At 46.6% G+C, this 15,583-nt stretch overlaps 1 protein-coding gene across 1 annotated transcript in view; it reads right to left on the bottom strand.

Annotated features, from left to right (window-relative positions):
• The window catches only part of LOC137538653 (vacuolar protein sorting-associated protein 4A-like), a 37,231-nt gene extending 33,259 nt beyond the window's left edge, over window positions 1-3,972 (bottom strand). The window contains exons 1-2 of the mRNA XM_068260932.1: window positions 3,876-3,972; window positions 1,370-1,486 (exon numbers count right to left, since the gene is read on the bottom strand). Of these exons, the coding sequence (XP_068117033.1) occupies window positions 1,370-1,486; window positions 3,876-3,972 (214 nt within the window). The remainder of the gene's footprint in view (window positions 1-1,369; window positions 1,487-3,875) is intronic.
• Between the last annotated feature and the right edge of the window lie 11,611 nt (window positions 3,973-15,583).

The raw sequence follows: 15,583 nt of genomic DNA, 5'->3' as shown, positions 1-15,583 counted from the left end.
TTTAATATTGCATAAAGAGCTCACCTGTCTCCTCCTCTAGGCACAGAAACATCCTTGGCATGCTCACAGAAACTGGTTGAAAAAAGACAGCAACACAGAAAGGAAAAGAACAGGGGACTTCTATAAAGTTGTAGCTTTTTATGGCGTGTGGAACACATCAACATACAAAAGGTAAAATCCCAGTGAGTCCCCTTTTACACTTGCCCTGCGTTACCGGTTTACCGCAGGGTAACACAATGACAATGCAAGTCAATGGGTCCTAGCACACTTACGCCGTTGTGTCAGAAGTGTTGCTAAGTCAGCAGCGCGTTACCACCGGACTACAGCACAAGTAATGAAAGTCAGTGGGTAACACAGAAGTGTTTTGGGCGGTGGTGGTGCAGCGTGCATGCGAAGAATGGCGGGAATATGACGGGAAAACCCAGGAATCCCAGTGATGTACTTCCTGTCCAGCATGGAGTACAACAGTGGACAAGAGGTGGAGACAGGCGGCGAAGGGCGTGCAGTGCATGACCATATTGGTGCACTCTGCTGCAGGGTCATATGAATGGCGTTTTAAGTGTTGCGAATATCGCACCGCAAACGCAATGGCTGGGTGTGAAACCGACCTGACTGTGGCTTCAGGACTTCTTTCCCTTGCCACCCACCCCCTGAAGCAACCTTCACTGGGTTCACAGGCGTAGCAATAACCATAGCGGCTGCTATGGGGCCCAAGTGAGTACTTAATGTATTCACCATTCATTTGTTTGTGCGTTTCTCCACCCTCTGACTTTCTCTCAGTGCCCATGAACTATGAGCTGTTTTGATTGCATGACAATGCAAATTGCCCAATTAACTCATATCCATAGGGTAGGGGCAGATGGCATTGCTTAATAGTGCCTCCATCTGAGGGCCCCATGCAGGGGCGTAGCAATAGGGGTTGCAGAGGTTGCAACCGCATCAGGGCCCTTGGGCCAGAGGGGCCCCGAAGGGTCCTCCCTCAACTGCAGTATTAGTTCTCTATTGGTCCTGTGCTTATAATAATCTCTTCTAGAGATACTTTGAATAGTGGTAATCATTAACAAACTGTTCCCCATCCCCTTCTTGCACCTCTGACACTGTAGTTGCCATTGGCAGGTTTTGGTGCACCGTATCAATTGTTATGTATATAGAGTGCTTGGGGGGCCACATTATAAAACTTGCACCGGGGCCCATAGCTCCTTAGCTACTCCACTGACTGGGATTATACCTTTTGTATGTCTATGTAATCCACAAGGGATAAAAAGCAACAACTTTGGATAGGTGCCCTGCTCCTTTCCTTGCTGTATTGCTGAGATATTGTATTCACACTACCTGACCTGTATGTTAGGACTGGTGACTCAGTTCCAACCTCTGTATTGGTGGATTCTGTCATCGGAGGCTGCAGTGACAGTCTCTGGAAGGTAAGCTCTGTAATACAACTCTTCTCTCCTCACAGTTCTCAGCCTTCCTCCTCTTTCTCCAGTACCTGAGCCAGGTGTGACCGGCGTGTGTCATGTGACTGATGACTCAGTGAGGACACACAGGTGACATGTGACAACAACCTCTACATACACAAACCAGTATCTTAGGATTCAGCCATGATGTAGAGGGACCCAGAAGAGACAGTTCCTCCTTGCTAGAGTCACATATAGGACTTGTGTATACTGAGAGATAAAAGCCGATGCCAGGTCTGTGCACCCCTGGCTGGAAAACTTCATAACTAATGTGAATAGTGGAGTCCCTGCTCTTCAGAAATCACTTATTTCAAGCATGCTTAGAAGCCAATTACTGTGAAAGTAGTTTCCATTGTACCTCGTCTGAGGCAAGAGTCAATATGAAAATCAGAACTGCTGGTTTTACACATAGCTCCCAACTGTCCCTCTTTTGGAGGGACAGTCCATCTGTCCCTCTTTCAGGACTCATGTACAGATCTGTGTAAATACATGTATTTTTCTACAGAAAAATGTGTTTGACTCTAAGCTTTATTCCCATCCTTTAAATTGATATATTAGTAATTTTCAAATGTTAACATGAAGGAAAATTGGTAGGTACAGTGGCTTGCAAAAGTATTCGGCCCCCTTGAAGTTTTCCACATTTTGTCACAATACTGCCACAAACATGAATCATTTTTATTGGAATTCCACGTGAAAGACCAATACAAAGTGGTGTACATGTGAGAAGTGGAACGGAAATCATACATGATTCTAAACATTTTTTTACAAATAAATAACTGCAAAGTGGTGTGTACATAATTATTCAGACCCCTTTGGTTTGGGTGCAGTCTGTTGCCTATAGACATTGACTGATGAGTGCTAATGACTAAATAGAGTGCCCCTGTGTGTAATCTAATGTCAGTACAAATACAGCTGCTCTGTGATGGCCTCAGAGGTTGTCTAACAGAATATTGGGAGCAACAACACCGTGAAGTCCAAAGAACACACAAGACAGGTCAGGGATCAAGTTATTGAGAAATGTAAAGCAGGCTTAGGCTACAAAAAGATTTCTAAAGCCTTGAACATCCCACAGAGCACTGTTCAAGCGATCATTCAGAAATGGAAGGAGTATGGCACAACTGTAAACCTACCAAGACAAGGCCATCCACCTAAACTCACAGGCCGAACAAGGAGAGCGCTGATCAGATATGCAGTCAAGAGGCCCATGGTGACTCTGGACGAGCTGCAGAGATCTACAGCTCAGGTGGGGGAATCTGTGCATAGGACAACTATTAGTCATGCACTGTACAAAGTTGGCCTTTATGGAAGAGTGACAAGAAGAAAGGCATTGTTAACAGAAAAGCATAAGAAGTCCCATTTGCAGTTTGCCACAAGCCATGTGGGGGACACAGCAAACATGTGGAAGAAGGTGCTCTGGTCAGATGAGACCAAAACTGAACTTTTTGGCCAAAATGCAAAACGCTATGTGTGGCGGAAAACTAACACTGCACGTCACTCTGAACACACCATCCCCACTGTCAAATATGGTGGTGGCAGCATCATGCTCGGGGGGTGCATCTCTTCAGCAGGGACAGGGAAGCTGGTCAGAGTTGATGGGAAGATGGATGGAGCCAAATACAGGGCAATCTTGGAAGAAAACCTCTTGGAGTCTGCAAAAGACTTGAGCCTGGCACGGAGGTTCACCTTCCAGCAGGACAACGACCGTAAACATTAAGCCAGGGCAACAATGGAATGGTTTAAAACAAAACATATCCATGTGTTAGAATGGCCCAGTCAAAGTCCAGATCTAAACCCAATCAAAAATCTGTGGCAAGATCTGAAAACTGCTGTTCACAAATGCTGTCCATATAATCTGACTGAGCTGTTCATGTTTGTGGTAGTAATGTGACAAAATGTGGAAAACTTCAAGGGGCCGAATACTTTTGCAAGCCACTGTATTTATGCCCAGTAAGAATTCAACTTAACCTCCTTAGCGGTATGCCCGACACTGTGTCGGGCATACCGCTCTGTGGCCCCAGGAGCCCCCCATAATTAAATAATTGTGCCCAATGAATGTAAACCCTTTAGGTAGCACTAGGCTAGTTAGTAAATGTGTTGGACACCGACGGATCCCTCGCGATCCCTCAGTTTATACATTACACTGCACAGCTCTGGTCTCTCTATGGGGAGGATCGGGTTTGCGCATGACGTCATGTGCGATTCTCCCCATAGTGAAGACCGGAGCTGTCCGGGGAGGCTGCGCCGATCGCTGGATCCAGGCTGGGTAATGTATAAATGGGGGAGCGGAGGGGATCAGGGGGTGCCCAACACCTTTACTAGATAGCCTAGTGCTAGCTGGAGGGTTTACATTCATTTGGCACAATTATTTTATTATCCGGACAAAAAGTAACAAAACCGAAGGGAGAAAAGAGTGTCCCTTACCTGTGGCTTCTACCATCCTCGTCCTGCACGCATCCTCATTCATGCTCAAAACGGAGATTGTGATATTTCCACCTTCGCTCTCTGTTCCACCTCCCATTGTCACAATCAATGTAGCTAACACCCCAATAGCTTCAACCCCCAAAGCTCATTGTTTGGGGGTAACCCTGGACTCTGAGCTCTCATTTATACCACATAACACATTAACTACCTCCTGCAACTTCCATCTCAAAAATATTTCCAGAATCCGTCCCTTCCTCTCACAAGAAGCAACTACAATGCTTGTGCATGCCCTAATCATCTCCCATCTTGACTACTGTAACAAACCCTACTCTGTGGTCTACCAAAAAGCAGGCTGGCAACTCTCCAATCCCTACTAAACTCTGCTGCCTGTCTCATCCACCTCTTTTCTAGATCCTCTGAGGCAGCCCCTCTCTGCCAATCCCTCCATTGGTTACCAGTTGCCCAAAGGATCCAGTTTAAACTTCTCACGCTTGCATACAAATCTCTACACAAGCTATCGCCTCCATACATTTCCTCTATAATCTCCAGATACCTCCCCGGCCGGACCCTCCATTCCTCACAGGAGACCCTTTTGTCCTCCAGCCTAGTCACTTTCTCTCAGTCCCGCATCCAAGACTTTTCACAGGCTATCCCTTTCCTTTGGAACTCTCTCCCTCAGCCGGTTCATCATGCCACGAGTCTGGAAACCTTCAAACGTACTCTGAAAACACACCTGTTCAGATAAGCCTATAATTTGCTATAAGCAGCACTGAAGGCACACTGCCTCACCCACTAACCCCTGTGTTTCCTCCCCACTACCCTTTAGATTGTAAGCTCGCAAGGGCAGGGACCTCCTCCTCCTAGTGTTTCTCATACTGCTGTAATTTTAACATATGCACATATACCAACTACACATCAACTATGTATGTATCTGTATTTCTACTATTTAATGTCATGACTGTACAGTGTCTTGCAGTTCTTATGTATATTTGTTCCCCATTATTTGTTTGTACTATGTACAGCGCTACGGAAGATGTTGGTGCTATATAAATTAAAAGAAAAAAATAATACACCGCCGTCCTCCACTGCCTGCTGGGGGCTGGAGGAAGCCCCAGGCATATATTAATTTTTTTTTATTTTTTATTATTATTTCATCTTTGGTACACTTTAAGACAGTGCTGTCCAACTTTCTGTACACGAAGGGCCAAGCTCCCAGGCGTCTTGATCTGCAGGGGGCGGAGCAGCAACGTCTTGGCTTTGAAAGGTGGAGGCGGAGTTGTATCTATGCCTAGTAAGGATTTAACCTAAGGCAGTGCTGTCCAAATTTTGGAGGTAAGAAAAAGGGACACTTTAATATACAACCCTAATCACATTCCTGCAAGTCCTACTACACCCCTAGTCACTGATACCACAAAGAATTCTAGGGCAAAAGACGAAGTTTTAAAATTCAGACGACACTGGTCCCCTCTATCATCATTAGTTCTTCCTTTTACCATTTAAAGATAAGAAATGTATCAATTTAAATGATAGGAATACCATTTAGAGTAAATTAAACACATTTTTCATTATAAAAATACATGTATTTATCTGTACAGGAGTCCTGAAAGAGGGACAAATGAGGGGGAAAAAGAGAGGCAAGATGATAACCAGTCAGTCAGTATCTGGTGTGGCCACTATTTGCCTCACACAATACAGCACATCTCCGTCGCATAGAGTTGGTCAGGTTGTTGATTGTAGTCTGTGGAATGTTGGGCCACTCCTCTTCAATAGCTGTGTGAAGTTGCTGAATATTGTCAGGAACTGGAACACGCTGTCGTATGCGGCGATCCAGAGCTTCCCAAACATGCTCCATGGGTGTGACATGTCTGGTGAGTATGGGTTGTGGTCAGCTTCCAGGACGTGTGTATAGAACCTGGCAATATGGGGCCGTGCATCATCATGCTGCAACATGAGGTGATGGTCATGGATGAAAGGCCCTCAGGATCTCATCACTGTATCTCTGTGCATTCAAACTGCCATCACTATAATGCACCTACAGTGGGTTGCAAAAGTATTCGGCCCCCTTGAAGTTTTCCACATTTTGTCATATTACTACCACAAACATGAATCAATTTCATTGGAATTCCACATGAAAGACCAACACAAAGTGGTGCACACGTGAGAAGTGGAACGAAAATCATACATGATTCCAAACATTTTTTACAAATCAATAACTGCAAAGTGGTGTGTGCATAATTATTCGTCCCCCTTTGATCTGAGTGCAGTCAGTTGCATATAGACATTGCCTGATGAGTGCTAATGACTAAATTGAGTGCACCTGTGTGTAATCTAATTTCAGTACAAATACAGCTGCTTTGTGAGGGCCTCAGAGGTTGTCTAAGAGAATATTGAGAGCAACAACACCATGAAGTCCAAAGAACACACCAGACAGGTCAGGGATAAAGTTATTGAGAAATATAAAGCAGGCTTAGGTTACAAAAAGATTTCCAAAGCCTTGAACATCCCACGGAGCACTGTTCAAGCGATCATTCAGAAATGGAAGGAGTATGGCACAACTGTAAACCTACCAAGACAAGGCCATCCACCTAAACTAACAGGCCGAACAAGGAGAGCGCTGATCAGAAATGCAGTCAAGAGGCCCATGATGACTCTGGACGATGCTGCAGAGATCTACAGCTCAGGTGGGGGAATCTGTCCATAGGACAACTATTAGTTGTGCACTGTACAAAGTTGCCCTTTATGGAAGAGTGGCAAGAAGAAAGCCATTGTTAACAGAAAGCATAAGAAGTCCCGTTTGCAGTTTGCCACAAGCCATGTGGGGGACACAGCAACCATGTGGAAGAAGGTGCTCTGGTCAGATGAGACCAAAATAAAACTTTTTGGCCAAAATGCAAAACGCTATTTGTGGCGGAAAACTAACACTGCACATCACTCTGAACACACCATCCCCACTGTCAAATATGGTGGTGGCAGCATCATGCTCTGGGGGTGCTTCTCTTCAGCAGGGACAGGGAAGCTGGTCAGAGTTGATGGAAAGATGGATGGAGCCAAATACAGGGCAAACTTGGAAGAAAACCTCTTGGAGACTGCAAAAGACTTGAGACTGGGGCGGAGGTTCACCTTCCAGCAGGACAATGACCCTAAACATAAAGCCAGGGCAACAATGGAATGGTTTAAAACAAAACATATCTATGTGTTAGAATGGCCCAGTCAAAGTCCAGATCTAAATTCAATCGAGAATCTGTGGCAAGATCTGAAAACTGCTGTTCACAAACGCTGTCCATCTAATCTGACTGAGCTTGAGCTGTTTTGCAAAGAATGGGCAAGGATTTCAGTCTCTAGATGTGCAAAGCTGGTAGAGACATACCCTAAAAGAGTGGCAGCTGTAATTGCAGCAAAAGGTGGTTCTACAAAGTATTGACTCAGGGGGCTGAATAATTATGCACACCCAACTTTGCAGTTATTTATTTGTAAAAAATGTTTGGAATGATGTGTGATTTTCGATCCACTTCTCACATGTACACCACTTGTGTTGGTCTTTCATGTGGAATTCCAATAAAATTGATGCATGTTTGTGGCAGTAATGTGACAAAATGTGGAAAACCTCAAGCGGGCCGAATACTTTTGCAACCCACTGTATGTTCGTTGTTCATAAAATACACCTGCCCACACCACAACCCCACCATGGGCCACTCCATTCACAATGCTCACATCAGCAAACCACTCACCCACACGACGCTACACACGCCATCTGCCCTGAACAGTGAAAACCGGGACTCACCCATGAACAGAACTCCTCTCCAATGTGCCACACGCCATCGATTGTGAGCATTTGCCCACTCAAGTTGGTTACGATGGCAAACTCCAGTCAGGTCTAGACCCCGATGAAGACGATGAGAATGCAGATGAGCTTCCTTGAGTTTCTGATAGTTTGTACCGAAATTCTTTGGTTATACAAACCGATTGTTGCTGCTGCGGTCCCGGGTGGCTGGCCTCAGACGATCATTTAGGTGAACATGCTGGATGTGGAGGTACTGGGCTGGTGTGGTGACACTAGGTCTGCTGCAGTTGTGAGGCCTGTTGGATGTATTGCCAAATTCTCTGAAATTTGGAGACAGCTTGCAGTAGAGAAATGGACATTCATTTCACGGGCAACAGCTCTGGTAGACGTTCCTGTAGCCTGCATGCCAATCGCACACTCCATCAAACGTTGTGACATTTGTAGCATTGTGCTATGTGATCAAACTGAACATTTCAGAGAGGCCTTTTAGGCTTAGTTCACATTGGATTTTAAAGCCAAACGGATTTGTTATTGCGAATCTGGTTTCCGCTTCACCAGATCCGTAAGGCTCCCTTCACACTGGCAAAAGGATGTGTGAAAACAGATCTGATCGCCAGTCAATCGGATCTGTTTTCACTTAAATCGGTGCACCTGAGCAGGGGGGTGAAGGAGGGTTAACTTACCAGGCTTCTGTTCCTTCTTGTGGTATCAGAGTCACATGACTACCACACTTCCTCTTTCGACCCCGAAGGAGTAAGTTTGGTAGTCAAATGACGTGACGTGGGACAATAGGGAAAGAAGACCGAAGCCTGGTAAGAAACCCTCCCTCACTTGTGTCCCCGCAGACCGCCATCCCCAGTGAAGTTCCTCCCCAGACCAACACCCCCAATGAAGCATCCCCACCCCCAGTGGAGCTTCCCCATATTCCCCCCAAACCCCCATCCCTAGTGAATTAACCCTCCAAACAGTCCGTTTCTTCACTAGTGTGTTCCATTTCCCCCAATGCAGGGCTTCATCTTCCGTTTCCAGTCTGCTGGGCTCAGCGTTCCAGAAAAAGGTGCTACAGCAAAGTTGTGTTCCGTTCATCGAATTGTACGGAACGGATCCGTTCGAGTGGACAGATGTGAACGGTTCCCTTGGTTAACATTGGATCCGTTTGCATCTGTTCCGTTTGTACAGTATCCGTTCCGCTGTTTTAACGCTAATGTGAACCGGGCCTTATTGTGTCCAGTCTAAGGGCCCGTTCACACTGCACGTTTTGGAAATGCGTGCAGGAGGCCGACACGCACGACATCAGACAGTGCATAGAGTGCACTGTCTGATGTTCACACTGCATGCGTTCCGGACTTGTGCGGTCCGGGAACGCATGCTGCACGCAGATTTTGTCAAAACGCGCGGATGTCCCATTCACTTCACTTTCAGTGATGGGATCAGCCATGCAACGCACACAAACGCGGATGGCCATGCGTTCGTACGCGTTGCGTTCCGAACGCATGGCCATCCGCATTTGTGATCTGAACGGGCCCTAAGGCACACCTGTGCCATATTCATGCTGTATAATCAGCACCTTCATATGCCACACCTGTGAGGCGAGTGCTCACTAATGCTGGGAATACACAGTTTGTTTTTGAGCCATTTAGATGGCTCGATAGATAATTTCCGACTTCAGATCTCCCGCCCGATCGTTTCGCCGCTCGATTCGCATTGAACTCAATGGAAAAATATGAGAAAAACGAGCGGTAGCTAAGAGAATCACCTGCGGAATCGAACGGGGAATCCATCGAGCGGATGAATGGAACCGTGTATGCCCAGCACAACACAGATATAGACAATTTGTGAGCGATATTTGAGAGTAATGGGTCTTTTGTGGATGTAGAAAAAGTTCATGCAAAATGGGAGCAAAACCCAAAGTGTTGCATTTATATTTTTGCTCAGTGTATTTGAAATGATTTAGTCAGTTCACCCCTCGTAAAATGTTTCCTCACCTTGATTAACATTGTGAAATGTATCATGATCTATGCTGCTGGTAAGGTGCATCACTGCTGAATGTTTGTTTGTTGGGATTCCGAATTGATTAGAAACAACACCTGGTCTCCCAGAGTGCACTGCGAAGAGCTGTTCCGCATAATAAACAGCCTCGGCTAAGCATCACTGGGAGGGTGGGGTTACATACCAATATACAACTATATATAATTATAGTGTTTCTGATGCTGGAACCAGGATAACTGACTTAAAGGAAACATCAGTCAAACCCCCCCTCCCCTAATTACCTGGGGCTTCCTCCAGCCCAGGGCCGGCGCTATGATAGAGGCAAAAGGGACATTTGCCCTGGGGCTCCGAACTCTGCTGGGGTCCCAGCAGCGCCGACCCTGCTATATTTTTTGCTCCCCCCCGGGCCCTGCTGAAAGGATATTAACAGCCACAATTACCTTTTAGTGCCGGTGGGTGAGCGGGCAGGCCGTGGCTGCACTCGGTGACACGCTGTCTCTGTTCCACTCTATGACCCGACGTGTTACACATGACATGCCGGGTCATAAAAATATAGCAGGGTCGGCGCTGCTGGGGCCCCAGAGAGCAGAACAGTAGTGGCAGGAGGGGGCGGGGGACCCAATGCTGTAGTTTGCCCGAAGGCTTCAGGGCCCCTTGAACCGGCCCTGCTCCAGCCCCTTGCAGCTAACATGTTCCACACCACAGCTCTGCGTTCAGTCATTGGCCCGGGGTCCTCGCTGGTGCAGAGGGTGACCTGAAGGTTGTGTCTACTGCGCCCGTCAATCAAGCCCACATTGTCCGCGGTGTACTGTGCACAGTCGCACTAGAGTAGGTCGGCCTCTGCACTGCGGGCCAGCAGCTGCGAGCAGAGCTCTCAGCGTGGGACATGTCAGCTGCAAGGGGAAGCCCCAGGTAAGTGGGGGAGGGGGGGGGGGGGGCCTTTTTTGATTGCTGACTCCTTTAAAAGTGGGTATCCTGCATAATTTAGTGTATTCTACTATATGTCACTACAGCGTCTCTTTAAGTAATCAAGTGACAGGCTGACATCACACTATGCCTGCGTCTGCAGGGCACACATCCATCCTCACAAGGTGTTGACATTCACCATAATGCTCTGGGGTGCAGGTATTCAGCTCACTAGCCCTCTCCTCCTCCATGTGCCGTCTGCTTACAACTAAAACCAAAGGTTTCCTAATTTTCCACCACCTTGGCCACCCCACACACCCACTCAGGATTTCCCATTCCTTTTACTATGAACAGCTTAACTGCTACAGCTGTAAAGTGCTGCCTACCTCCATGCCTAACTATGGTGGCCGGCATTTCCAAACCGCCTGACACACAGCGGCATCCTGTCCTTCGCACTACACAGGAGCCCATAGTGCACAGCTGTCTATTCATTCATACCTTCTCCTGTTAACATTATGGATAGGTCTGGATTCACTGCCAGTACCTGATAATCAGTTATTCGTTTTCTAGTAGAGGTACATCTCTCAAGGAGGATGTCTGGAGTGGTCTGAAGGCCCTTCCAGAAAAACACAGAGAGCACAGAACCCCCCCCCCCCCCCACATAATGTAGTATGTAACTGTACCAGATATATTTTGATCGGTATAATCAATACGTAATTACAGGTATGGGTGGCAAAACCAGCAACCAGTCTTAGGCAATACTCACTTGGGTCTTTCTTCTGTAGGTCAAAGGGACTCCAAGAAAAAAAGGTTAAGAGTTCCAAAGGAACTTAAAAGGGAACTGAAGTAAGAGGTATACGGAGGCTGCCATATTTATTTCCTTTTAATCAATACCAGTTGCCTGGCAGCCCTGATGGTCTATTTCTCTGCAGTAGTATCTGAATAACACCAGAAACAAGCATGCAGCTAGTCTTGTCAGATCTGACTTTAAAGTCTGAAACACCTAATCTGCTGCATGCTTGTTCAAGGGCTATGGCTAATAGTATTAGAGACAAAGGATCAGCAGGGCTGCCAGGCAACTGGTATTGATTAAAAGGAAATAAATATGGCAGCCTCCTTATACCTCTTACTTCAGTTCCCCTTTAAAAGGACCCTGAGCAGAGCTTTAAAATAAAAAATCGGCACTTACCTGGGACTTCCATCAGCCCCCCCCGTAGCCTGTAAGGTCTTTCGGCGTCCTCTGCATCCCTCCCATGGTCCCGCTGGCAGCCCCGATAGTGTGGCGACTTTAGCCGAAGTTGTGTGGCTCGATCATGCTCACATCGCCGTAAGCCTCCTGCGCATGCGCGGAGTCTTCAACTCCCCACCAAAAACATGGGGAGTTGAAGAGTATACAGGGATAGAAGAGGTGCCCCCATTAAAAATGTTTTTGTAAAAAAACAAAAACAAAAAAAACACTTGTAGGTAGGAGGGGTAGCTCATACATAAACTTTTTAAAGCTTTAAATGATAAATAGGTGCTACTATCTAGTACAGAGTTCAGTTTTGAAGACACCCGACCCGAGGAAGCGGCCACAGACCCATGAAATGTTTCTTTGAGGCAGGGAACACACTTGACAGTTTTCGTACACGTTTTCTGCACAGAAAAACCAAGAACTCATGTTAATCAATGGGCTAGTTCACAATTGGGGCTTGATTCACTAAAGTGTGATAACTGATATCACGACCGTGCTATGCGATTTGCTAGAGTTTGCTGCGACTTTCACGTATAAATTTTTGCATTCGCACGGCAATGCGAATTTTAGTGCGCGTTAACCCTTGGGTTCGCGTAAACGTTAACGAGCGATAAAATTCGCTCCGCATACATTACCTGCTCCGGCCGGCGCGACTCTCCCGGTCTCCACTGTCTTCTTCTCCGCGCTGGTCTCCAGTCCGGCTGGCTTCACTGAACTTCCTGCCGGGGGAAGTTTAAATAGTAGAGGGCGCTCTACTGTTTAAACTTCCTGCCAGGACAGGAAGTTCAGTGAAGCCAAGCCAGCCGGACTGGAGACCAGCGCGGAGAAGACAGCGGAGACTGGGAGAGTCGCGCCGGCCGGAGCAGGCAATGTATTGCCGCTAGCGTCGGTCGACAGGCATTCAAATGCCGCTATCGACGCACTCCCGACCTGCCGGCGATCGAGCAACATCTTCCGCACGGACGGATCGACGGGAACGATTTCGGATAGAAATCGATCGTTCTGTCAGCGTTTGCGCAACGATTTCACAGCAGATTCGATCACAGTGATCGAATGTGCTATATATCGGCGGGAAAATCGTTAGGTGTATGGGCCCCAAAACACAGTTCCCCCATGTCAGAGTACTGCAAGCAGCCATTTTATGGTTGCCATACCCTGCTCAGTAGAGATGGTCAATGAGATGCAAATAACTAGTCTTTTATACAAAACCTAAAAATATTATTTGGTTAATAATCAGAGTTGCTAATAATTTTGAGTTAATGCAAATTGTATGTTAATTTTCCACAAATAAATGCAACTTAGAATCAGTGGCTGCAGATGAGGATCAATTCCAAAATGGACATATAAGTTTGCATCAAATTAACATGAGCACCTCAATGACTACATCTGATCAGTGCAGCTGTGACATCACCGCGCCCAGGAGAGTCCTGCTCTGTTTGTCTCTAAGCAGTCCTGCCTCCTGCTTTCCTTGCATCAAGTAATTTCTCCCTGACTGTCGGCATCCAGGTAATAAGGCTCCAGAAGATAATGCAAATAAAGATATTAACAATTGCAGGCACTTATAAATTAGCTACAAGGGAACATGTTCCCTTTTGCCATTTAGCACGCCCGTTCGTGCACAGCTGGGCTGGAAATTAAAATCATATATCTACGTCCGCGTGGCTTTGATGAAGTCACAGAGGACGTAGATATACTGTAGTTGTGGAATAAGTAGCTAAAGTGCACCCAAGGTGTCACAAAGTTAAAAAAGTAAATACGTAACAGTGCTATTATGGCTATAGCGGTGCTCAGACAGGGCTATTAAAGACGGCACCCAAATTACTTTAACTACCGGGGGACTGCCTAATGCCGGATGGCGTGGCCGTGGCGGCAGCCCTAGGACCGCCTAACACCAATTGGCGTCAAGTCCTGAGGCTGCAGTTTGCAGGAGATCGCGCGCATCTCCTGCTCGGGTGTACTGGGGACAGCCGTATGACACAAAGGTGATTAGCTGTCATAGGCTGAAGCCTATGACAGCTGATCACGCTGATTGGCTGGTGGGGGGAGGGAGGGGGGAACAAATACATAATAAAAAAAATCAATGAAATTTATTTAAAAGAAAAGAAACACAGATAAATAAACATCCAGGGAGCAGTCTGACCTGACTCCACCAACCGAGAGCTCTAAATCACTTGTGTGCTGAGTTGTGCAGCCCTGCAGCGAGGCCTTGAAGCTGCAGTGGCCTATTTTGAAAAAAATAGCCTGGTCTTTAGGGACTTTATCACTGTGGTCAAGAGGTTAAAAACAGCGCAATTCCGTCTTACCCCAAGTCCACGGCGGCCGTCATAGCAGTAATGTTATACTGCGCGGGACGATAATTCGGGGTTTCGGCGATCACTGGACCCTGAATTACTCCTCCCCCAAGTTGCTATGACTTGGAGGGGAAATATTTGAGCAGCAGCGCCGTCATTCAGCTCTCCCTGCGCCCAGCCCACCGGCGCCGTACTTATATGTACACGTAATTAATGCCCCCAGGACTTTTGCAGGAGCAGAATGAGCCTTTTTCAGCTTCACCCTGCGCCCACATTTCCCAGCACCGTTTTTGCATGAACACTCCCATACTGTCCTCTGGGCGTCCCCCATTGCTGAGCCCGGACCCCCAGAATATATTAAAGACCAGGGCTTGTTGGTAATCACATGAGGGTCGCTCGTACTTGTACAGGCCTGCGCGAATACGGTCACCTCTACACAGTAAGCTGGAGCCACTTATACATGTGCTGCTCCATGCTACTGCCCAGGAATGGCCATGCTCCTGCCTGATGTTAGAGGGTCATGGCAAGAAGCCGGGGATCAGAGGACAGCGTGGGAAGCCTCTGGAGGATTCACAGGCTTCCCTCTCCTTTGGTATTTACTTTTTTAACTTTGTGACGCCTCAGGTTCTCTTTAAAGTGGACCTGAACTCTTGCACAGGACAGAAAGAAAACAGGGAGAAATGCACCCTGTATGTATTTAGAGAGTTTAGCCTGTTTAAATCCCCCTCATTTGTGTCTAATCTCAAGTTGTAATTTGATTTCTCCCCATGTCACCTGACTGCCAAGGCAGATAAGCCCATTTGAAAGCACAATAGGTCTGCTTCCATGAATCAGGAAGTAGAAACACTGCAGATTTATGTTAGGATTTGCATCAGCTGTAACCAATACATGTTTTTTGTTTAAAGGGAACCAGAGATGAAGCACCCTCATGTATTTTACCATATATATCAGTGGGGACATTTGAGAAAACACCTACCCTGCTCTCTGTTTCATCCTTCACTGCTCAGCCTGCTTCTATTCAGCTCTGATAAAATCCCTGACTGAGCATTCAGTCTGGCTTTGCTCTGGAATCATTATAGCTGAGTCAATATAGCAGAGCCACAAGGGGGCAGGCTTGGGTTCAAAAATACATCAGAGAAGACAGATTCAGCTATAATGATTTCTGAGCAAAGTCAGACTGAATGCTCAGTCAGGGATTTTATCAAGGCTGATAACAAGCAAGCTGAGCAGTGAAGGATAAAACAGAGAGCAGGGTAGGTGTTTTCTCTAATGTTCCCACTGATATATATGGTAAAATACATGAGGGTGCTTAATCTCTGGTTCCATTTAAAGGTTATTATCCTGTTGTATATTTTTTTAGCGCAGAGATGACTTCTGAGTTCAGGTCCACTTTAAAGTTTAATATGTGATAAAAGAAACCTGGCTTCAGCAATTGCTGGTCTACTCTCTGGACTTTCTTGATACCCACCTGAACAGAGAGCACAGTTCAGGTGTCCAGACCTGACCT

The sequence above is a fragment of the Hyperolius riggenbachi genome, chromosome 11 (assembly GCF_040937935.1).
Source record: "Hyperolius riggenbachi isolate aHypRig1 chromosome 11, aHypRig1.pri, whole genome shotgun sequence".
NCBI lineage: Eukaryota > Metazoa > Chordata > Amphibia > Anura > Hyperoliidae > Hyperolius > Hyperolius riggenbachi.
The sequence above is the reverse complement of the archived record's forward strand: the minus strand, read 5'-3'. Positions and strand labels throughout refer to the sequence as shown.